Source organism: Diplotaxodon limnothrissa, linkage group LG8 (assembly GCF_057381915.1).
Source record: "Diplotaxodon limnothrissa isolate DT_005_m linkage group LG8, D_limnothrissa_male_GT1.1, whole genome shotgun sequence".
Classification (NCBI taxonomy): domain Eukaryota; kingdom Metazoa; phylum Chordata; class Actinopteri; order Cichliformes; family Cichlidae; genus Diplotaxodon; species Diplotaxodon limnothrissa.
The window spans coordinates 13,181,215-13,204,292 of record NC_140603.1 but is presented as its reverse complement, the minus strand read 5'-3'; the positions used below and the strand labels follow the sequence as shown (position 1 = coordinate 13,204,292).

Genomic DNA, 23,078 nt, shown 5'->3' with positions numbered 1-23,078 from the left:
ATGGCTGCCCCTCCCTGAGCCTGGTTCTGCCAGAGGTTTGTTCCGGTTAAAACGGAGTTTTTCCTTCCCACTGTACCCGCATGCTTGCTGATAGGGTTTCTGTGGTTACTGGGGTTTCATTCTAATATTATCGGATCTTAACTTACAATATAAAATGCCTTGAAGTGACTGTTGTTGTGAATTAATGGTACAAAAGTAATTGAATTGAAGATTAAATTCCGAGGTGTAGCAATTATCTCGGATCCAGGTCTGCAGGGTACTTTGTGCATGTGCGTGTTTAAAATGGAGAAAGAGAGAAGCTAGCTGGTCAACGTGCTTAATCGCTTATGAATTAGTTTTTGTAAATGCATAGAGTATGTGTGGAGTGATATTTAGTTTATAAATTTATGTTTGTATATACGTTTGTGCACCACTTTGTGAAGCTGTGTACATTTTCAGGCGTATGGATGCACATACATGCTCTGCGGTGGACTGATCGCGCATACACCTGTCTGATCAAAAGCTCAAACAGGCTTGAGAGCGTGCGTGAGCTCATTTGACTGCTATACGTGTACGGCACTCTCATGCTCCTTCGTACCAACAGGGTTATTTTATGTGAATTTTATTTAGGACAGATGAATGTCAGCAGATCCATTATCCTTTATCTGAACTCCCTAGAGGAGAGGGTGAGATGGGGCGGGATACAGATGGTTCGACGGATAGGACGTTAGTGTCCTGTGACACTCTCGTTAACTGTCACTTTTTGTCCTTTATGAATTATTCACACTATATTTTTTTCTTCACTTCATACTCGCGATCTCCTCCACCATCTACACACTCAGACACACACACACAGAAATATATACATATGTGCGGAACTGTCAAAAAACACATTTCTCTGTTTTTTTCCCCCAATACAATAGTTCAGTATAAACAGAAAGCCCCAACTCCATAGGGATATGCTTTTCTCTGCTTGTGTTTTTGTGTTGTTTTGGATTTTACGGTCCCATGTGGATACCAATTTGCATAGTTCTCTGGCTGTGCATAGATAATTCTGGGAATTCAACCACCACAGAGCATATAGAAATGCACTTGCTTGGACTCCTCATAGCCTGAGGCTGGTGCCGCTGTGTGTAATGCTGGTTGATTGAAAAGGGTAACAACGGCACAGTTCACCAAAAAGAGAAATAAGCAAACAATGGCTTCAGTGAATAGTTCCGATTGTTTTTGTTTGTTTGTTTTCTGTTGTTGTCTCACTTCACTTCTCAGACGTTTTCCAGATATTTAACTTTTTGCCTTTTCAAGTCACTGCGGACTAAGAACACTATCATACTGAGGCCTGACCTTGAGAATGGATGTAGCACGAGTGATGCGCAAAGGATTTTGAGCTGTTTATTGGGACATCTCGGGCAGAGAGCTGTGGACACATTGGATAAACACTCATTGACACAAGTGCATTGACAAGTGCTCTTGGAGGCTGGGATATACGTGCAGATGTAGAAACAATAACACTGAACAGTGTGCAACAGTGCAGTATGATAGAAATTGAACCGGAGGATACGCAAATGACACAATGACTAAACCACCGTCAGAGTACATTTGGCAACTCTTACAACACAAACTCTGCTCACGCACAAAAAAATGTGTTTGAGTATTAGAAATATGGATGTCAACCATTTTGAAATAGAGGGAAGTTGCTTGATAGCGGGGAAGTGTAGAAACCATCAGTCTTTACTGTCAGCGCTTGTATCTTTTTGACATCACTTACTGTATTTTGCCGTCACCACTGTTGTAACAATTATCAGGACTTGTTTCAAAATCTGTTACAAAATGCTTTCGGGTTATCCACACAGGAGATCACAGCTACACTTTGCCCTGATGAGCCGAGCAGCAACACTTCAGGAATCAGTTTAGTCGTTAAGGGCAGAAGATTGATACCACTGTGGAGAAGCAGGAGGGGAGAGGATGGAGGACATGGAGCGGCACCTCCCATGACAGATGCTTGGTTGAATTAGACCCACCACTCACACAATCCAAAGACATAGCAGCAGTGTGAGATTATTTACTCTGAACTCCTTACCATCTTCAATTGAACAGATATATATTAATATTTTTAAGGGTTAAAATGTGGAAGAGGCAACCGTTAGCATCCAGGCCTCAGAGAGCCATACAGCATCGGTGCATACATAGTTAGATTTAGATACAGATGATCACAGAGGTGGAAAAAAATATAATGAATGATTTTGAAACAGCACAGGTTAATAACAAACTTTTTTTTTTTAGGCTTATACCATAAGTTTTTTTTACACACCCCCCCCCCCCTTCATTTATTACTTTATTCAATAAGAACACTTTTCAATCATTCTTGTCTCGATCGTGACCTTTATCTGCTTTAAAAGCTGTATTGATGAAGATAATGTTGCAGACCACGATGCTGTATGGAGAGAAAGGGGAGGGGAAGAGCATGATGAATGATCCGTCCATGGAGAGAGGGAGATAGAAAGAACCGGGCTGTTTGCCAAGTAGGTTAAAGGTTTTGCTGTCGATGTCTGCTCGGTTACATGGAAACTGTTCCAGATAAACACACAAATGTGGAGCGCGCACACCTTTGGTCAAATACAGTCTAGACAACCCAACGCTCGACCGTGTGCTAACAGAAATATACGCCATCTTCTTCTTTTCTTTTTTTTCCCTTCTGTTTTTTTTTTTTTTAGATTTCCAACTGATTTATATTCAGTTCAATCTGTATGATTTGTATTTACATGCTACCATATCACCATACCACAATACAAGTCACCAGAGAACCTTTTACACAGACCTTTTGCTTTTTACTCTAAAAATGCGGACGCAGCACGCTCCAAATCAAGCGAGACGCAGCCTGCGCACCATCTCGTCTGGCCCACAATGTCCTGAAAGGAAAGCAAAACAACTGCCCCAAAATCAATAAGATGGAGCATTATGCTACGAGATCCTGAGACGAATGCGTGCAGTGGGTATACTGCTGTTTAACTCGATTTCAGTGTAATGTGCTTCTGCAGTGACCTTGACTGATTTAAAGAAAAAAATGGTGACGTGACACCTACACAGGTCCACACTTTGCATAGTGTGGTCTCCCTACACGTGAAAGACTAAAACCTAAGTAATCTGTGAGAAAGCAAAGATGTACCTAGTTTATTTAACAACAGCAAAGTTGACAAGCGTGCCTGTGATGTCTCTCCAGGTTATACAATAATAACAAAAACCGAATAGAATGAGTGGAATACAGCAAACGAGTTGATCCGGAGAGAGGGTAGCGAAGTGAATATTGACAGGTTCTGGTGGATGATTTTGTTAGCTGCTGATGAGCTCTGACACGACAGGCCTCCCAGCAGCCTCTGGCACTCCTGTTCTCACCTCCACACATGAGCAAGCTCATCTGTGAACTCCCCCTCCACCTTTTTACACATTTAACTATGCCACTTTTTTTCCCCCCGATTAAACATGCAAACACTGATACACACACACCACACACACACACACACACACTGAAGCTCACACACAGACAGATGCACAAGGATCTACACTTTCTTACATCGTCACTGAAGCTTAGCCTTTACTTTTTTTTTGTAAGTCAGGGCTGTTGGCAGCTAAGATGGAAAGACGGGAGACTGCAGAGAGAGAGAAAGAGAGAGAGAAGGGGGGTAGAATAGGGCTCTCCATCATGCTGTCAGTAAGGTGCAGCTTTAGCCTTAGCAAGGAATATAGAGTGTTTTTAAAAGGTGCTGCGAGGTGCAGCAAAGATGAGTCGGATAAATGACTTCTCTTTTTTATTCAAAGAGCCCAGTGAAGCCCACAGGGTTGCTCCGTGTGGGTGGGTGTGTGTGTGTGTGGGGGGGGGAGGAAGGGAGGGGAGAAAAGGAGTGTGTGTGTATGAAGTGGAGAAAGTGTCACAATGTGCATGCTTGAAAATGTGTGCAAAACTCAGACTTGTGTGACGGCCGGCTGATGTTTTTGTTACTTTCTGACATTATAACTTATTATGGGTTTTTTTTTTGTTTTGTTTTCTCTTGGCTGTTGCTCTCCACCCTTTTAAACCACTGACTGGGAAAAGTTAATGTAGTGTAGCCGGGGCATGTAAGGTGGAACAATGGCTCAAAAATATTGAATAAGGAGTGAAAGGGAGCTGGGGTTTGAATGACAATGGGTCAGAGCTGGCGGTGAGGACAGATGATGTGGGGTGGGGGGAAGATGGTCCAGACTGATGACAGATCTCTGCTGGTTAAATATTATCAGGCTGCTTTTTTTTCTTTTTTTTTAATCTATCAACACCCCCTCCTCCTGTCCTGGTATCACACAGAGAATAGCAAGATGTGGTCAGCTAATGATCTGCCCTTCTGAGCCATTCACTTTTTGTATTAGCCTATTTACTTACTTTAGAGACACTCCCCCCTCTCTATGGGTTCACAACACAGATGGTTTGGGTAGCCATAGCGACTGCCATTGGATGCCATCAGTCCAAAGCCAGTCTGTGCTCTTCTTCTTCTTCTTCTTCTTCTTCTTCTCCTTTTTTTTTTTTTAATCACAGGCAGGCCCAACTGCAAAGGCAGCTCATTTCAAGAAATTTTTCTTCAGTGTGAATGAATAGAAAGAAATTAGCAGTGCCTCTACCCTGACTTTCTCACAGATCTGTTCATTTTTTAAAAAAGGTTCCTCTTCTCTATTACGGTCACATTTCACTAGGATTGCAATGATATGCGCAACCGAGTGAAGCAAAAGCACAAAAGTTTCTCTGTGCTGCCAGATGCAAATGCATTTTTTTAAACATATGATAAGCCATGTGATGTTAGTTTTGCTTTCACTAGTTCCCTTTTTTTCCCCCACCTCAATGTTTGTGCACCTAAATGCCAAGGGTAGGACGAGCCAATGTCTGAGGGCAAAAGGTTTTCCACTGATATCTGTTTCACGTGCCAGTTGTGTGAGAATGACGCAGCTCTATTCTACTCCCTGGGGCTACGATGAGTAAACCTTTTGACTGCAGTAACAACCCCACATACAGTGAATATCTTTGAAGCTGACCCGTATGTGTACCTCTGGGATTTGTGGCTAAATGTGGCTGCCTTTCATCCAGTTAACTCCTCTGTTTCTTAGACACACACACACACACACACACATATATATATATATATATATATATATATATATATATATATATATATATATATATATATATATATATATATATATATATATATATATATAAATAAAATCAGGGAAAGGAGTATAGCTGCTCCGTCTACTTTCACTGCACCCCATTCTTTTGAAACGCTGATGACTCCCTCTCTGCTCATTGCTCTGCTCACTTCTCATCTAATGTGCCGGAGTCATCCATTCCATTAACCCTCCTCCTTCTTGCCTTCCCAAGTTAGAATGAGGCAGATCCCCAACCCCCCATCCCCTCTTTCTCTCTCCCCCCACCTCTCTGTAAAAGGCAGGCCAGCAGGGGCTGTGGCGGTGATGACGGCAAGGGGCATTTTTCATGCTCTGAGCCGCTCTCCCGAGGGCCTTTGTTGTCCCCACCGGCTCCCAACTTTGCTGGGTAAGCTGAGGATTTCACACGTTTCATCAACATCCAAATTAGATCGGCACTTTTTGAACATTTCATATCATTTGGCAGAGTTGTGCACAGACACCGACATGCATACAGGCGCCCAGAAGAGAGAGAGGGCAGTCAACTTTTATGAGAGAGCGAGCACAGGATTAGAGCTGTATCGCAAATAACTCCCAGCCCACTCCACACACTGCAGACTGTGGTTTCAGTGAGTGTTGACTACACATTTGGCCTGCAGTTGTCCAACCTTTTGTGCAGGTCGTGGCACACATTCAGCCTTTGTGCAACAAGCACAACAATTGGTGTGCCCTGTCTGTACTGGTGTTAGGGGCACTGCTGAAGCGGAGGTCAGTCACCGAGGCATCATAATGCTTTGGGCTGGGCACAACAAGAATGAGGGCAATCCACTTAAAGTGAACCACTAACCCCCTCCCACCACCACCACCTCCCATATCCCCTCCAGGCCACCACGAGCATCACACTTCTGAATAGAAAACAGGAAATTGGTCCTCTGTAGCACTTCAAATCCTGAAGTGTGAGAGAGAAGGCACCAAGAGGGAGTGGGGAAAATACTTAGATCTCTAAAAGAAAGAGATGAAATGCTTTCAACCAGAAAAGCAGACAGCATGGTCATAATCAAAAACTTGAAAGAGATGCAGAACATGCTTACTTCTCCCCCCCATTTTATCAGCACATCTCTAGTTTTTGAGAGCTCTGATTTAAGACCACGAGATGGAAAACCTGGATTCAGGAAATGCAGACATGGATAAATGAGTGTAGCTTGAGTTGTAATTGCATCAGTAATGCCAGTTTCTGAGTGAGCTTTGGCAGAGCAGAGAGATTATTCTTCCAGCTTCCTGCTTCCTTGCCTTTTGACTCTCCCTCTGCGCTTTCTTGCAAGAGCTCATCTCCTTTCTGTAACTTCCTTATAATATACTTCGCCTGCTTCTCACAGTTTAGTTAATTAGTCAGCAGCTGCAGGTAAAATATGAGTATAGAAGGATGTCATCCAGGAACGTGTATGCAAAAGCAAAAGCAAGGGATGCATTGCAGGGAGCACTGTCAAAATGAGCTAAACATTAAATTTGCAATTAATTTCCAATCTGTGTAATTGATTACTGTAATTAACACAGCCGTCAGCTTTGAGAGTGAAGTTATTGGAACTAGCCGAGGTGGAACTAACCAATGGCAATCAACTAAAGCGCTGGGCTGTAAACATCTGAAGTTTTTCACTTTCGGGAGTCTATGGGGACTGGGACTTGCTTCAACTCTGTTGGCTTCACTTTTCAGCCCTGGAGGTTGATAGCTTGGTAGCAACGTGTCGGGACCAGTCCAGACAATATACCATACGGGTATGATGACTCTGCTGACAGGCGCACATAATTTCAAATCAGGATAATGATTATCAAGTCTCAGTCAAGGTTTGGTTACAGTTTGTTTTCTCTGCAATGGTTTCTCTGTGATTAATCATGGTTAATGTGTGAATAAACACTTTTTTTGTAATTGATAATCAACAAAACTTATAAATTTGCCAACAAAACTTCAGGAGGAATTTGACCATATTTTCTTTCCCCTTGTTTTTCTCATTTTCTTGCTCTCTTTGTTGTTCCTTGTTTCTGTGCTTTATTCTCTCTTCTTCTTGTCCTTTTTTTTCTCTAAATAGAATTAGCCAGTATCCGTCTGAATGCACTAAAACATCTCCCCGTCTCTGACATCTAATGGAGGCCATTCCAAGTCTTGGATGACTGATATTGAGATATCCTTCCTCCAGGGTAACATCCATAGCAATTTTCTCTTGATTTGCTGAGTGATGGACTTGGTGCAAAGCAACATAGACCTAATGATCGTTGAGGAGATGGCTCTCTAACTCAAGGCTGTAGAGTGTGGACAATTACAAGCTATACAATAAGCTACGTCGCTTACCTCTTCTCTCTCTCTCTTTCTCGTTCTCTTCCTCTGCTGAAGTATTTCCAGAATGCCGCCGGCCACGATGGATTTATGAGTCGGCCATACTTTGGTAAACACCGATGGTGGGCAGCTTTGTCCTCCCCCCTCTGTGATATAGTGAAGGTCCCCCATAAAAAATGGGAAAACCAGGTTACGGCCACCATAGAGCTGGGCTGAACAATAAAAGGCTTTATGGGCAGATATATGCCTGTACCATAAATGCTGGAATCTGCTGTCGGAAGGACATTAAAGGGATAATGACTGGGGGGGGCTAAGAGGGTCCTTTTAGAAAAGACACTCTTTCTCACACACACACACACACACAGGATGGCAAAGCACCAAGGCTGAGATCTATAGACCAGTTTAACTTTAGGTCAAGGTTTGTGTGCGTTCATGCGTACGCATGCGTGTGTATGTGTTTCCATTAGATTGACAGAGGGAGGTGGAAGTGATACAGTTGTTCATTGATAACTGGAGCTTGTTCTCACATTGGAGGGTCGGGCCCTCATTACGCACTGGCTCAATGTCAGGGAGCACAGCTGCTGGGTTTGGCTGGTGCTGCCTGTACAGGCTGCACAAAACCAGCTGTGCAAACAAACACACACACGGAAACTGTAAAGGCAGTAAGGGGAACGGAGTGGTAACAGACGGGCCACGGAGGTTCAGGTAGACTTGAAAGCAAACATGCGTAAACCCACACAGGTATGCACGCCAAAGATGTGATTCTAGTTGGAGAGTGACAGGAGGAAGTGGTTGCCAGGGCTATGCTAGTGATAGGGGTGGGGTGGGGTGGGATTACGGTGCTGATCAGTCGTGGGATAATGCTGACATACAGAGAGCCCGTTTTGTCTCACAGTGTGACAGAGACCTGAACAGACTCGATCACTATCTTGCCGTCTCAAATTAGGACACATTTCAACTCCTTAAAGTGCTTCTTCTCTGAATTCTCCACCGCTGTGCTGCTTTATTAGGCCGCTGGGAAGATTTAAGAAAGATAGAAACCTTTGCCGAGGCTTGCCCCAACTTCTTTATCGTCTGGGCATTAGCCATCTGCTGGCACATGTGCAGGAGTGCTTTGGGGGAGGTGAGCCATGAGTGCCTGTGTTTGTGTAGTAGCCACTAAGGCAGACAGGAACTCTAAAATTAGGCCCAGGCCATTCTAACTGGAACATTTCTGGCCTTATCGTGTCAAGAGATGGCTATTACCCAAGCCGACTGTTGTCTGAGCGATACGGCAGGTCTGGTTGGTTTTTCTTTCTTTATTTATTTTTTTGTTTGTTTTGCCTGTTTAGTGTCTCTAGGCAGCCAGAGCTCAGCAGACTTTTCCATGACATTGAGACAATTTGATTCTGTTTTGATTTGACCATCATGTCCAATAAAGAGCACATTGTGCAGGATGTGTTCGTTAGTCACAGAGGACAGAAATGATCTCCAGAGTGAAGGTAGCAACACAAGAGCCAAGGGCTGATTGCAGATGTAAGTGGATCGTCTCCAGAAACAGAAATTCTCACTCATGCTCTAAAGAAGGATACTGCTGAGTCCACTTTGTGCACTTACACAGGACTTGTGCTCCCCCCCACTATTGCTGTGCGCCATAATCCAAATGACAAAACAACCTATTGTTTGTTCTAACCTGTCTGCCCATCTCCTTGGGGAAGGAATGGCAAGGCGTGCACTTTTTACAGCTTCCTAGTGCCCCTGATTGGACTCAGAAAGAAGGAAAGTGGGGGCAGTAAAAATAGTTTGACACCCTCAAAGTCCAGCCAGCAATCTCCTCTTCTCTCTTAGCCCATAAAACTCTTTGAATTCTCTCCTAAACCCCCCCACCCCCACCCCCCATTTCTCTCTCTATTTCTTCACCAGACTCTCACTTGCAGCTTTGCTTCAGATCAAGGTTATGTTTGCCGCTCGTGGTGTCTCCCTATTATTTTCAGTTGCATAACTCTTTCTGCAAGGCCCCTGCGTCTGAATGCAGCTTTGATCAGGTCCGTGCATCGGTTTGGAGTCGGCACTTCACGCACCCTCACTTTGAAGCCCGAGCGACGAATCTGAGACTGGGTCCTCAGCGTCAACTTAGGGGATCGAGGCACAATCTCATTCTCTCTGGCTTTCCAGTGCCAAAGTACTTTTCCATGTTCTCAGGAGTGTGGCGCTTGTTGATGCTGGAACAAGAATAGCCACTTGAACTGGTGTGTGTTGATGTGGGCTGAAACCTGTGTGTGTGTGCGTGCCTCTCGTCCCTCTCCCTCTTTAACTTACCACTCTTACTTCTGCTGTTGTGGTACCAGCCGTCAAGTGTATGTCCTGGCTCTTATATTTTGACTTTCATGTGAGAGTGACATATTACATATTATTACTGGGAATAAAAACCAGTCCTAATTTTTCCACTAATGCAGTGTAACACACTCAATTCTCCAACTGCGTACTCAGAGGAGTCCGCTGTTCCAATATCACCTTCTCCTGTGAAAATTGCCACGTATTTACTCTTAGCCACTTGGATATATTCAGTTCTTTTTTTTTCTTTTTTGACTTAATGGAGTTCCTCTTTTCGCTACAAATAAAAAGCTGTGGGAAAAGGACTGTATGTCAGCCTAATCTTGTATTCTCCCCTCTCTTAATAAGTAATGATCAGCAGTCTGTTATCTCTCAGCTTGTTTTATGCAATCATGGGGTATTACCCAGGGATGAATGCTCCCTCTTCAGAGAGGAAAACAGAGCCTGGAAAATTAGCATTTTCTGACAACCATTACTCACTGGGCTAATCCTGTCAAGGAATGTGTGGCTGCGCTATCAATGCAGACGAGGGGTCGCCATGGCCCAGGCCTGCACATCGGCTCTTATCAGGCAGGGTAAACACACTAGGGGCCTGCATTAAATAAGTGTCACAGTCACTGGAGGCGGAGCAAGCCGAGCCCCCCTGCCAGTGTGCAGATAATCCCTTTCAAAAAAAACAAAACAAAAAAAAAACATGCTGGTCAGACCCAGCTGTGGCCTGTGGCTCAGGTGTAGGGAAAGTGGGGGAGGAGAGGTATTGTCTCGGCTGTGGTGTAGGTTACAATACAAGCCACTCAGGGTTTTTTGGCCGTGCTTGTGTTTGCGCAGATACATTTCACAAGATCGGGTATCAGATGTTCACTGTCCACCCAGGCAGTTTTGGAAAAGCTTTGCGTCCACATCGAGATACCAAAACAGCTCGGAAAGTGTCCTCCTATGTTCTCGACTTTGTCAGGGACGTCCCACTGAGTTATGAAACAGGCAGAATTTGCTCTGTGTGTTTCGAACGTTACATTTCTGCTTTTACATTGTTAAGGTTAAAAAAAAACCCCACACAGTTTTGTATGTTGGTGCCTGGCCTTAATCTCTACTATTATGCATGCACAGACAATTTGGGCCAGCAGCTGTCCTCCAGATCACATGACAATCACAAAATTACAGGCTGGGATTTCTGAAGCACATAAGGGGAAAAAGGCAAAACATGAGAAGTTTGGATGCACTCACGGGGCTACAAACTTCATTGCCACTATATTTTATCAGCACTGATATTAGCGTCAGCTGACTGTTCAAACTGCTTTTATAGTGTGAGTTTTTGCTATGCCTCATGGATGACACAGCTGCAGGGTTTGCTTAATAAGCTGGAACAATGTTACCTGGAATGTTGCGGTATAAAGGCAGCAACTCTGAAAACAACTTCCTGGACTTCTTCTAGCTGTAACTAAACTGTGAGGGAGGAAAGAAAAAGTTAAGCGCCCTGCTACTATGACTGGGTGACTTTGGCACTTTTTATCCTTGTGTGTGCTGTGTGAACCGAGGCGCCTCTCTGGGCAGCACCAGAGGAAAAGTGTAATAGTGTTACACTGGGTATACAAGGTGGGAAACCTTGAATAATGTGGGGATGAGAGCAAGCCAGAGATCCGAGTCAGCCAGTGGGTCACCAGAAGGTGAGGCTGCCTACTTGCCTGGGTTCAGGAAAAGTTCAGCCGCATAGCATTAGGCAAATTAGGGAGACCGCGGCCGGGGGAGAAGAAAATCGGGAGGGTTAGGGACTGATGAGGGGAAAGGGTCAAATTAGTTGGAAGGAGGAGCCCAGTAAAGAGTGAGAACATAAACGGGGACTTTCAGGAAAAAGAAAAAAAGAAACAAGAGAGTTAGATTGTGATATAGCAGCCGCTGTGTGCACAATCACTCTGTAAAGACACGCAAGACTAATTACTGAGCTTATATAACTTAATCATGTCCTCAAATACTTTCCTATTTAAAGCCCTCGCTGCTCAGTTTGACGGCGGCCGGCGGGCTCACCCCCCAAAAAGAAACACTCCCGCAGTGCCCGTGTTTCGGGAGAGGGAGATCCGTCGTGACGTCCCTGAAGGGGTTAAAGAAGGGGCGGAGCAACGCATGAAAGGCACCGAGGGGAAGCAGGAGAGAGAGGGGGGGGAGGAGAGAGAGAAAGAGCCGAGTGGAGGTGGAGCCAAAGCTCTCAGCTGCTGTGCCTTGTCACATTTCTGCAGAACATGATAGCCGCACGGTTTGGTGTGGGAATGGTTTTAGGCTTCTCTTCCCCGAATACAAAACAAGGCGGCGCTGCGCGTTTTAACGGGAGCCTGGATGTTGGAGAGCAGGGTCTGACGGAGGGAAGCGGCCGCTCGTTGTAGTGCAACAGAGTCTGCGAGGCTGGGGGGAGGAGGAGGAGGAGGGGGGACTGGTTCGTTTTACGGAGCTGACAGGAGTCCACCCACGACGGGCGCAAACGGGACAACCGACCGTAACCCAAAAGGACAAACTGCAACTCTGCGGAATTCCCTCTCCTAATATTTGCGCCTGCAACACATTCCCAAATCTCCCTGCGCTGTCCACGCAGACTTTGGAGATTTGTGTTGTATTTATTTAAAGATTTGTTTGGACTGGGGGTTGGATTTATTCTTTGTCGTGTGGATACAGCCTCATATGTTGCTCTGTTTGAGCAGCGCCGTAAAGACAGACACCTTCTGTTGAAGTTATTCGGCTCGTCCCCGATTTTTTTCTTCTTCTTTTTTCCTTTTATTGTATTTCTGTTGTCGAGTTTCTTACCTCGGACACAACGCAGACTGCTCTTTGAGATTATGTTTTCATATCCGATCAGGCGCATTCGGACACCGATTCATCCATCGGTCTGGTTTTCGATCTTCACATTGCCGTGAGAAGATGCCAAATGTTCCGATGTCCCTGCTGTGTTTGGATTTACCACTTTCCCCTCGATTTTAATGCAGTTTCCCCCCCTCCGTTCGGCACCGCTGCTGGTGGCGAGCTGAAAACCAACCCCTCACAAACAATTCGGGTATTTTGTTTTTGTTTTTTGCCCTCTTGCTAATATTTCCCCCCTGCCGTCGCCCTGCTTCATATGATGTATGAGAGTGTGGACGTTGTGGGACTGAATCCCAGCCCGAACCCGTTTTTAATGATGGATTACTACAACCAGAGCAGAGGATGCTTGATCCCGGAGAAAGGACTGATGCCCGGGGCGCCCCATCCGTACAGCACGTCCATCAGGAACCAGCACTGGAACGGCTCCAATCACTGTAGGTGCTTTTTTTTTTTTTTTTTTAAACACCCCCCCCCCCCCCTCCCCTTCATCTCACTAATTGGTGAAGTTGAACCCTCCCTGTTAGTGTGTGTGCATAATAATCACTATATTTCCTATTTTGCGCTTCCCAGCACACGCCGGTCGCATGTGAAACGATCATTTGAAGGCCTTTTTATTCTGGAGTTACCACTTCCATTATTTAAACCCCATAATATGTGCTCAACAGCGCTGCACGTTATCACAATCAGTAAGCCGTCAATGCTGCAACAGGCCTATATATATTTGACCCACTTTCGTCTCTCTCGTTTCTTTCTGAGCGTTCGCTCAGGTTTGGGGTTTTTCCCTCCTTCTCTTTCCTGCCAGTCTGTTTGCGCTCTGATCCAGGCCACGCTACCCGAAGCTTTTGCGTTCCTGAAATCTGCACTTAATGCAAACCAGGTTTGTGCAAGCGATGCCAGCGTTAATCAGATCAAACTTTCATGCCAGTGTTATCCCCTGGTCCTCTGGGAAGCTGTACCCACAGGCCAAAGTTCCTCAGCAGCAGCACCATGGCCTTCACCAGACAACTGTATCTGTTAAATGTTGAAAGCCTTGCACTCATTTATTTATATTTAATAAATAATTTGAAGTGATGTTCTCGCATAACTTTATTTTTAAAAAAACAATATTTCAGTTAGTATGATTTTATGTGTAGACTCCTGTGCTAGGTAGTGAGGATAGCAGTCTTTATAAATGACAGGTTTATTGTGCTTTTATATCAGTGAGATTTAGTTTAGATTGATGATACGTTCATGCGTTTGCTGCATGATCTCCTTGGGTCAGTATCCGCCAGCAGCCGTGGGAGATTTAATTTTGCTGATAGCATATCTGCTGCAGATATGAGAGAGAGAGAGTTTTATTGCAGCAACAAAGTATAGCAAGAGCTGCTTCCCATTCTTTACCTCAGTAGAGCCAGGCTGCATAAAGCGTGAGCAGGCCCTTTTTATGAAGGGATAGCTCTGTTGTCTTTCACTGGTGAAGGAGCTAAAAAAAAAAAAAGGCAGGAATCTCCACGGGCTCTTAAGGACCAATTTCCTCCTTGTCTCAAGACTATAGAAACGCACGACAAAGGGAAATTTAGACAGGAATTTCTAATGTTTGGCAGCAACAACAAAAGACAAGCAGCCATAACTATTTTGTACGTGCTGTAATCTTTTCTTCATCTTTCTCATCTCATTATTTGTTTTGAAAAAGATCTCTCCCGAGTAAAGAGGCGAAGCCCGTACATTTTTTTTTTTCTAAACAGATATTCAAAGAGCCTGATAGTATTTATTGAACCGGTCCATTAAAACAGCTCTAGTGGTGGCATTGATTCAAACCATGTGAGCTCGTCTGAGGGGAGACTGTGGGGGTTTGGCCCAGGAAAAGACCTCTGATCCTTTACTCGACTCCACATTGTTTTGCTCAATGGAGGAATTGCAGGGGGAGAGTGAGAGTGTGTGTGTGGGTGAGGGGTAGCATATCTGCTCTTTGCCTTACTGCTTGAATGTAATAAAAAATTTAGTGCACAACCAGAGAACATTGACGGGAGGGTGTAGAGCAGAGAGGCGCAACATCCGTAAGTGTCATCACGTGGCTCAGAGGCTTATTGGATCATAGGGCTAGAAAACAACCCAGACAACAGCGCGAGATTTCCTCGTCACTCCCCGCTCTCACGCAGGAATCCAAATGAGCCAGATTCAAAAAAATCACAAGACAATCCCATAAACATCTGTTTGCTTTTTTGTTTTTTGAAGTTCACAGAGAGTAGTGTCATGGTATGTTCCTCTGCACTTTTCCTGGTAGGTCTTACCATTTTTTTTTTCTTTTTACCCCCTCTGTGCTTTTCTTTTTTGGTCCTCTGTTTTTTCAACCCCTCCACATTGGATCTAACTATTCATTACAGGCTTCACAGAAGAGCTTTCTGGCTCTAAGCATGCACTCAGTGACATCTTTGCTAAAGTGAATCTAGCCTAAAACGGCCTTCTGGACCCACTAAGTGAGTGGGTATAAATCCACATCATATGGGTGCTTCATCCCAGTATTATTGGTTCTTTAACAAGGCCATATTATGCTTTTGAGCCTACTCCCTTCCCTTTAGTGATATTAGTGATAGTGATATTCCTTCAAATTGCTTCTTTTGTGCATTTAAACGTTATAAAGTCCAAAGCACACACCAATGGGGTGTAATTAAGTCGTACAGGACTTGCTGTTGCTCAGCTTGGATTTACTGACATTCAGATTTACTCCTCATTTTCTTACTTGTATCACCAATATATATTTGAATTATACCTGTCTAGCTTAAGTCATGGAATCAGCAGCTTCTTCCATTGTTATTCATCTGTTGGAGCCCCTTCATACACTTCATTAGACATGGCTGTTTTGAATCTGTAATGCTATAGTTAAATGACAGATGATCACATCTCTATAACTGTTTGTTCTAGAGACAATATTAATGATTTTTGGAAAGAAGAGAAGTCAGGTTTTGCCGGGATATTCGGTGTATCACGGTAACACAATTCAGTTGTAAGTACTGCTTTTTGAATACAGACAGAAAAACCAGCCCTGCCTAGATTTTCATATCCCCTCAATCATTTTGGGCTAGAGAGAAAAGAAAGATGAGCATTATTTTGTCATTTTACAGTCAGAATTACACAGCAAGTATGATACTTTGATGATAAAGGGTTAAGGCCTACAACAGCATTCGTAGAGTAGAGGTTATGATACATAACCAATGTTCAGTGCTCTTTTGCCAGGCTAGCTAACTAATCATAGGAGACTGGTCTTTTCCCGAGGGGATCCTTAAAGAGACTGAAAGGTGCAATATGAGAAAGATTATGTTTCCATTTTACATCAGTTGATATAATCCAGCACACTATGAGCCTGTAAAACGAGTTCTTAAAAGATGGTGTGTATTAAGAGGTTTGACTGTTTACATGTAGCCTCTGTTTATCACCAGGTTTCCCAGTCATAGGCATTGTGTGCTGTTTGTATTTTGGTTCTACTTGGAAGAAGGCTCTGAATGGCTCAGGTGAAAAGTGTGTGGCCTTGCAGATTAAATCCACTTGATTTTTCACTGAGTCACAGTCAGAATCCTTACAGCGGTTATAGGCTCATGCACGAAAGAATGCACGCGGCTTTGTTCACATGACTGTCACACACTAAAAACTGGGGATATGGTGGAAAGGGGGGATTGCACGGTAGGCTCAAATGCTCTGCAGCCCATGGGCGTCTTGCTCTTTGGGGTATATTTTTCTCAGGCTGTCTATAGTGTAAAAGAATTAGTCACTGCATAGAGCATATGTGAGATGGAGAGCAAAGCATTCTTTGTCATGTTTGTCTTCTGATGATGAAAGATGATGAAAGTGCGCTTACATGAACAGTATGTGTCTTAATCTGAGTTGTTTGATATTTAGTCCTTAAGTCCTTGCCCCCCCCTTTTTTTTTCTGGCTGTAAGAGCAGTTTTTTGAATTTGCATTTTTTTAAGTTTCAGATTTACAGGCAAGTCCATTTAGTTTTTTCTGAGTCTGCAGTATCAGACAGCACAACAAAAAGCACCCGTAATTGTTTGTGTTGTGAAGCAACACTGAAACACGGAAAGTGGGTGATGTGTTTGGACTTTGTGCAGGAGAACAGATTGTGTCAGCCTTACGAAAGAAATGCAAATATCACTTCCTGCACCTTTTCTTTCTATGTGCATTTTTTTTTTATAGTGCATGCTAGAAACTGGAAAAACATGAACAACAGAAAATAAACGGTGAGTCGGGTCACTAAGCAGAACTGGCTAGAGTACTGTCGGTTTCTGGCACAGAAGTGTGTGTGTGGGGGGGTTCTATCCTACAAGGGGAAGATCATAAAGTACAAATTTTATTTTCTTGGAACAATCAAGGATTTCTTGGCAAAGCTACTTTAATAACATTACAGCTTGTGACTGTTTATATAAGGCAGGAATGCAAATTCCAGGCCTTAGTATTCCTGAATGACCATGCCCTTTATGCGACTGTGGGGTCCCTGAGTCTTATGTTTTTTGCTTGTACACAAATGTGTCTTGGTGCCATCATGAACATCAGGATTTTATTGTGGGGCTTTATTGGTCCGGACTTGATGGGACTGGCAGAAATGATGCACAGCTCTGAGACAAGGTCATCTGTTCTTCTGGAGAAGGAAAGCGTTAGGCAGTCTCCTCATTTTGCCACATCTATCTAAACCCGATCAACCAAAGGTGATTGCGATTTAGTAGCCTGCATGCCTGGGACATCACAGAGCGGGGAGATGTGTGTGGGTGAAAGAGTGCAATCTGATTGTCCACTGGAATACGCTTGCTCTCACCTTCAGGGTAACATCAATAACAAATTGTGTCATCAAGGTATGTTTGCAATGGCAGAGGAGTGACCGGAGTTCAGCATTGCTCCTGCCATTCTCCTGGGAAAGGCTGCAGGGCAGCATTTCACAACCTGCCATCACTTGCTCCCAAAAACGGCACCTTGCCACCTACCTGTGGAGCAGTCGTTGCCCTTTTAATGCAATTCAACAGTTACTTACAACAGTCGCTGCAGTAAGTTTACCAAGAGCAACAAAGATGCGTGTTTTTGTTTGTTTAAATGCCCGTTGGCTCAGTCACTCCACAAAGTGTAATGACTGGGTGTGGTCCCTCACCTTGAACAGAGTGGCAGAATAACCGGCTTTTTACTTCCAAACACTGCTATAGCTGGCTCGCAACTTTGATGTTGTCTTGCAGGTGGCGCGACGTAATGCCTTGCTATTGCATATCGAGTACATCACGGGTTCAGCATATTCTTGTCTGGGCATTTCATTTTTTCTTTTCCTTTGTGCACACATGAACGCACGCTCAAACCAACTGATGGGCCTCAGCTTGTTTGCGGAGAGAATTAGCCGGAGGCAAAAGTCAGAGTGTACTGTACACCAGTTTGGTTTGCCGCTAAATCCCCAAACAAGGGTTGGTGTACACTGCAAAGCTGACTTTGATGAACAAAGCAGTGCAGACAGAAAAGATCCAGGCAGTGTCATTGATTCATCAGGGCTTAAAGGAGGCAGCTGATTGTAGCCGTTGCGACAACAGGGCTGTAATCTCGCTATCAATAATTACATTCTCCCTGGTGTCAGCACCGTTACACACACGCACGGGGCTGGGAGGGACATCAAAACTGTTCAGGTTAAAGGGGGATTCTGCCCTCTAAAATATTCATTGCTGCTTCATTTAAATCAATTCTGCTCTTCAGGGGCAGTCAAGCGTCAACTGTCAGAAATTGAGCTGGGCCTGTTGTAATCACTTCTTTACTTATCTCTACAGATGGCTTGTTCGCAATGTGCTCTGCATGGCTAGCTCACCGGCACTGTCTCCCTCTTCCCCTCTCTCTCCCTGCGCTTCCCATCTCTTCCCCATCTCCATGTTTTATCCCCACCCTCCCACAATGGAACACACATAAATTCATCAGGGTATTGAACCACGGACATTTATCATCCCAGAATTCATCTGCGAGGCATTTTCATTCCTAAAGTGTGTCCTTTCTCACACTTTATCTTCCTCCCTGTTTCCCATCTCGTGGTGGCATTCTCCGCATGGCAAGCCTGAGCCGGGCAGTCAGTGTGGCGATTAATCTTTAATGCTTCCCTGCCCTAATTTTTCCTCATATTTTACAAGATTTCCTGCCCTCCAACCTTCTTTTTTTTCAGCATCCTCTATATATAGAGTGATTACATGGAATGTTGCCTTGTTTCATCAGTTGCAGAGGACCGCTGCATGCCTCTGCCTCTCTTGTGCAGTCAGCCAGGCTCTCTCAGGCCACTAGCTCCAGGCCAGAGCACAGGACTGCTTGCTTCCCACCAGCACACTCATCCTCAGTTTTTGCCTCTGGGGATCTGTGTTAGCATCACATGGATGACAACCGTGCACACCTCAAGTAGTTCACACACAAACGCACACTTGCACATGCACCGCAGTGGAATGCCCGCCTATTTTGAGAGCGGGACAGCGAGAGGGGGGGGGGAAAAATAGGTTAGAGGTTAGTGTGCTAAAAATACAAAAGCCTGGCACTTTCACACGAGCGGGACAAAAAAATAGCACCGTGTTGCTGCCGTCTCAGTTGGTGTTGTTAACTGAAAACGAATGCTCTGTCACAGCTCGTGTTTGCGTTGAATGCAAGGGGGGAAAAAAATCAGCACGGAGTCCTGAATCAAACCTGCCCTTATTTATCAGCTGCAACAGCATGACTGCCATTGTTTTCACCTAGTGAGTCTGTGTGCTCCCCGGTGACACCTGCTGTAGCAGAGACTGCCTTTTAAAGGCTGTTTTTATAGGGCAGGTGTTCACATGTCCCTTCAGTCTGTGGGCAGAGTTTCTCAACACTGTAGCATTTCAACTGTGCAATATGCAGCCGTGAAACTTTGCACATGTGTATTTGAGATTAGAATGAAGGTCAAGTTCAAACACCTGTGCGATCCGACCCACAAGTGCAGTGTGTAAAGGGTGTGGGAATGATAGCTTTACACCGCCGTCCCACATTGTTTTTAATTTGTAATCTATTTCATAAATCCTCAGGTGACCCATCCTCATCCTCATTTGGGCTGTCAATATAAAATATTTGGTCTGAGAACGCATCTCAGCAGGTGTGATCCCATCACAAAATGTTCCGCAGTTATTTTGTGCACATCAAAACAAAATCCCCTTGGTTTCAACTATGCTTTTATTAAGCCAGCAGGCCAGCTCCTAACATAGCAAACGGTCTCGGTGTTTCTGATGATCTCATTGTAGTTAATAACTGGAGTCTGTTTTCTGGTTTATATTTAACCTGCTATCTCCGTTTCTAACAAGCCCCGCAGGAACATACAGAGTCGGAGGAAGATGAGACCTGTTCATATGTCTTGTCTTGATTTATGAAAGCACCTTTCTAAATAACATCAGATGTCCATGTTGCGTAGCATTTCCTCTGTGGTTCTCTCTCATATCATCCCAGCCAAAGGTCTGCTCAGCATGACTCAGGACTGTCTGGACACCAGTCTCCTCTCTTTCCCACAGCCCCTCTGAATCGCTTCATATTCATTATGTGTCTGGCTGCAGCTCGGCCTCTGACATTTGACTCTTAAAGACCCACCTGGGACCAGGATGAAATAGACTGCCAGCAGTGTGGTCGAGGTGGGAAGGAAGAGTATAGAGCTGGATAGTGATGGATAGGACAGCATGTCCGACTGAAGGGGGCAGACGGGCTCAGGTTACATGCCACTTGTTCCCCCGTAACCACGTTTGATATGTTTGTGCTCTCTGTGAGCAAAGAGATGCATCCTAGCTGAGCAGCTCCAAACCAGTGCGGGTTATGAAAGGTGACGAGTGCAGACTGAAACAACTCGATCCTGTTTGTTACGAGTGGAGTTGCTGTGTTCTCAAAAGGGAGGTGGTATTGTCTTTTTAAAGATACGTCTAACCTTTGCTGTGACCTGCTCTCTCTTATCTGGGCTATTGTTATTGATGTACCCTGGCTGATAGTAAGGAGAGAGCGTTTCTAGGCCCATATCATGTTAATTAAATGGTTATGTCAGATGCCGAGGTCCTTTCTTTGTTCCGGGGAAAAATAATGTGCCGGAATTCCTTGCTGCTTGTTCATTTTGCTGTGAGTGGAGTTAAGTCAACAACCCTCAGGATGACACGCACTCTCTTCTCTGGTTAAAAATCAGACACAAATGATTCTCTTTTCCTTATCCTTTCCTTATTTTTTTTTTTCTTCAAAAAAATAGTCCTGTTTTCATGGATATCCTTTCAGTTTAAGGCTGGGCTTACGGGGAAATATGCAGCCATGCAGCTCAGAGGGTGCATTCTGTTATTCCATGAGATTTTTAACAGTAACCTGTAGAAGGCTTTTTATAGTTGGCTGAAAAGATGAAGGAAACGGAGAAAAGTGTATGAAGAAATACATTTGCTCCACTAGGTTTGCCCAAAGATATGATGGAGCTCACTAAATAATTCAGTTGGTGTTCCAGTGTTGGACTTTTGCTTTGTTTTGACCATAGTCTAACAACCTTCAAATAATCTTTTCTGTGCTCCCAGTGATAGCATTGTGATCAAAGAGAAGTCCTCTTTGTGCTTTGCCAAGGAGCTCCTACACTTCTGATTTTAGATAGCCCTTCCCCTCCTCTCGGTCTCTGCTTGAGCCCCGGAGCTGACTAATGGAAAAGGTGACAACATTTTGAACTGGAGTTGTCAAGCAGCTCTGCATGGTGCTCTGTTGCAAGTAGTTACCAGTCCCCCCACCCCCTTGTAGCGGCACTGTTCAGTGGCACCGCCGTGACGTGACACCCCGCTTTGCCCTCGCGCCATACGTGGGAAACCTTTGCACAGCGCTGCTGCCACTGTGGCAGTTCCACAATAGAGCCAGATTATTGTGTCTGGGCTGTCAGCACCTCTCAGCTGAAAGAAATTGAGATGGAGGTAAGGGGAGGGAGGAAAAAGAGATCTCAGGCGCAGGGAAAAGGAGGGGGAGGTGGGCAGGGGCTGGCATTTTCAAACAGTAATCTCTGTGGAGCCTTTCAGGGGGTTTAATGTCATTTTTTTGGTCTCTGGATTTTTGGCCTTTTCTCCTTCTGAACAAAAAGCAGCAGAGAACAAATGGCAAAGGAGGAAGAGGGGCAAACGAGTAAAGGGATAAAACTGGGAGAGGGAAAGAGAAGGGGAGATTCTTGCCACGGTGACTCATATTATTAGTGTTCTAGTGCGACTGATAGAGACTTGGCCTGCATCCATTAGCTGCCAACAGGCCAGTGTTGGGGAACTGAGTCTGGTACAGAATGACCTATATCCCCGTCCTATTTACCACGTTACAGCACATTACGCCTTATCTTGCCCATCTCTTTAGTCACTAACTTTCTTTCCTTTCATTTAGTTTCAAGTGTCATCATGACACAAAACGCCCTCCTGTGATCTTCCTAATGTGTGCGAGCCAGTTGGCCAGCATTGTCACAATGTTTGTCAAAACTTAGCCATTTCATTTATATTCCTGTTAAAAACTGCTGCAGATAAGTGGAAAATAAAATGTTAATAAAAAACCTGCTAGTACTTTAGAAAAACAACTTTTGCACGCTGTCTAGATGTTTGTCCAAATTTGCTCCCTTTGGCTACAGGCAGGAGTGGCAACACTAACCTTCCCTGTCCTGTCTGAATTATAACGCAGTAACGCAGCGATTAGACACACACCTACACCCTGCTGCAGGGGTAACCAGTTAGGTTGTGAGAGAGAGGGGGGGGGGGCTTTCCTGGCTGTACGCCGTGCACGTCTTATCAACCTGCAAACCTCCTTGATGGCTGCACATATCCTTGAAGCTAACGAGAGAAAAAGTCAGCTCTCATATACATTCACTAAAACCTTTCATGGCTGTAATCCCCAACTCCAAGAAGAGGTGCATGGGAATCTTGGTCAGCTGACTTTAAAGAGAAGAAGAAGTGAAGGAGGAGCTATCGCAAGGTTAAAGTCTAACCCCCACCCCTTCTCCTAAAGCCTGCTGGGATTCTCCTTGGGCTTGACATACCCAACCCCACCTGCCCTCGCTGCTCAGTGGGACGCTTCATCACAGGCTTCCCCTGAGCTGGCCTACTTGGGTCTGTTTGATCTCATTGTGGAAGAGGCAAGCTTGCCCGTTGCCTGGCAGGCAGAGAGAACTCCTTGATGCTCGGGGTAGAGGAGGTGGAGCAGGCTTCAGTGGAGAGGCTTAATAACTGTATTAACATCACGGGCTCCCCCAGGACGCACACCTACACAGCAGGGGGGGAAGCTCTGTAAATCTGCTTTCTCTTGCTTTTAAAACTATGGCCTAATTTTCTCTCTGCACTCACTCTCGTTTGAGTTCAGTGTGATTTATAAATGAGTTGATTTTGTTTTGTTTTTTTCTTTTTAAAGCATAAGAATAAACACACAGTATGTTCTACTCATCCTTCGGGCCGTGAATCTTTTTCTTTCTATGCAGCTCTCATCTTCTCATCATCC

At 44.6% G+C, this 23,078-nt stretch overlaps 1 protein-coding gene across 2 annotated transcripts in view; it reads left to right on the top strand.

Moving 5' to 3' along the window:
- Positions 1 to 23,078, top strand: part of raraa (retinoic acid receptor, alpha a) — a 143,225-nt gene that overhangs the window by 91,711 nt on the left and 28,436 nt on the right. The window contains exon 1 of one of the 2 annotated variants that reach the window (XM_085361297.1): positions 11,990 to 13,065. The exons of the other annotated variant lie outside the window; for it this stretch is intronic. Coding sequence (XP_085217423.1) covers positions 12,888 to 13,065 — 178 coding nt within the window. The 5' untranslated portion in view covers positions 11,990 to 12,887. Of the gene's footprint in view, positions 1 to 11,989; positions 13,066 to 23,078 lie in introns of those variants that run through there. 2 annotated transcript variants of the gene reach the window in all.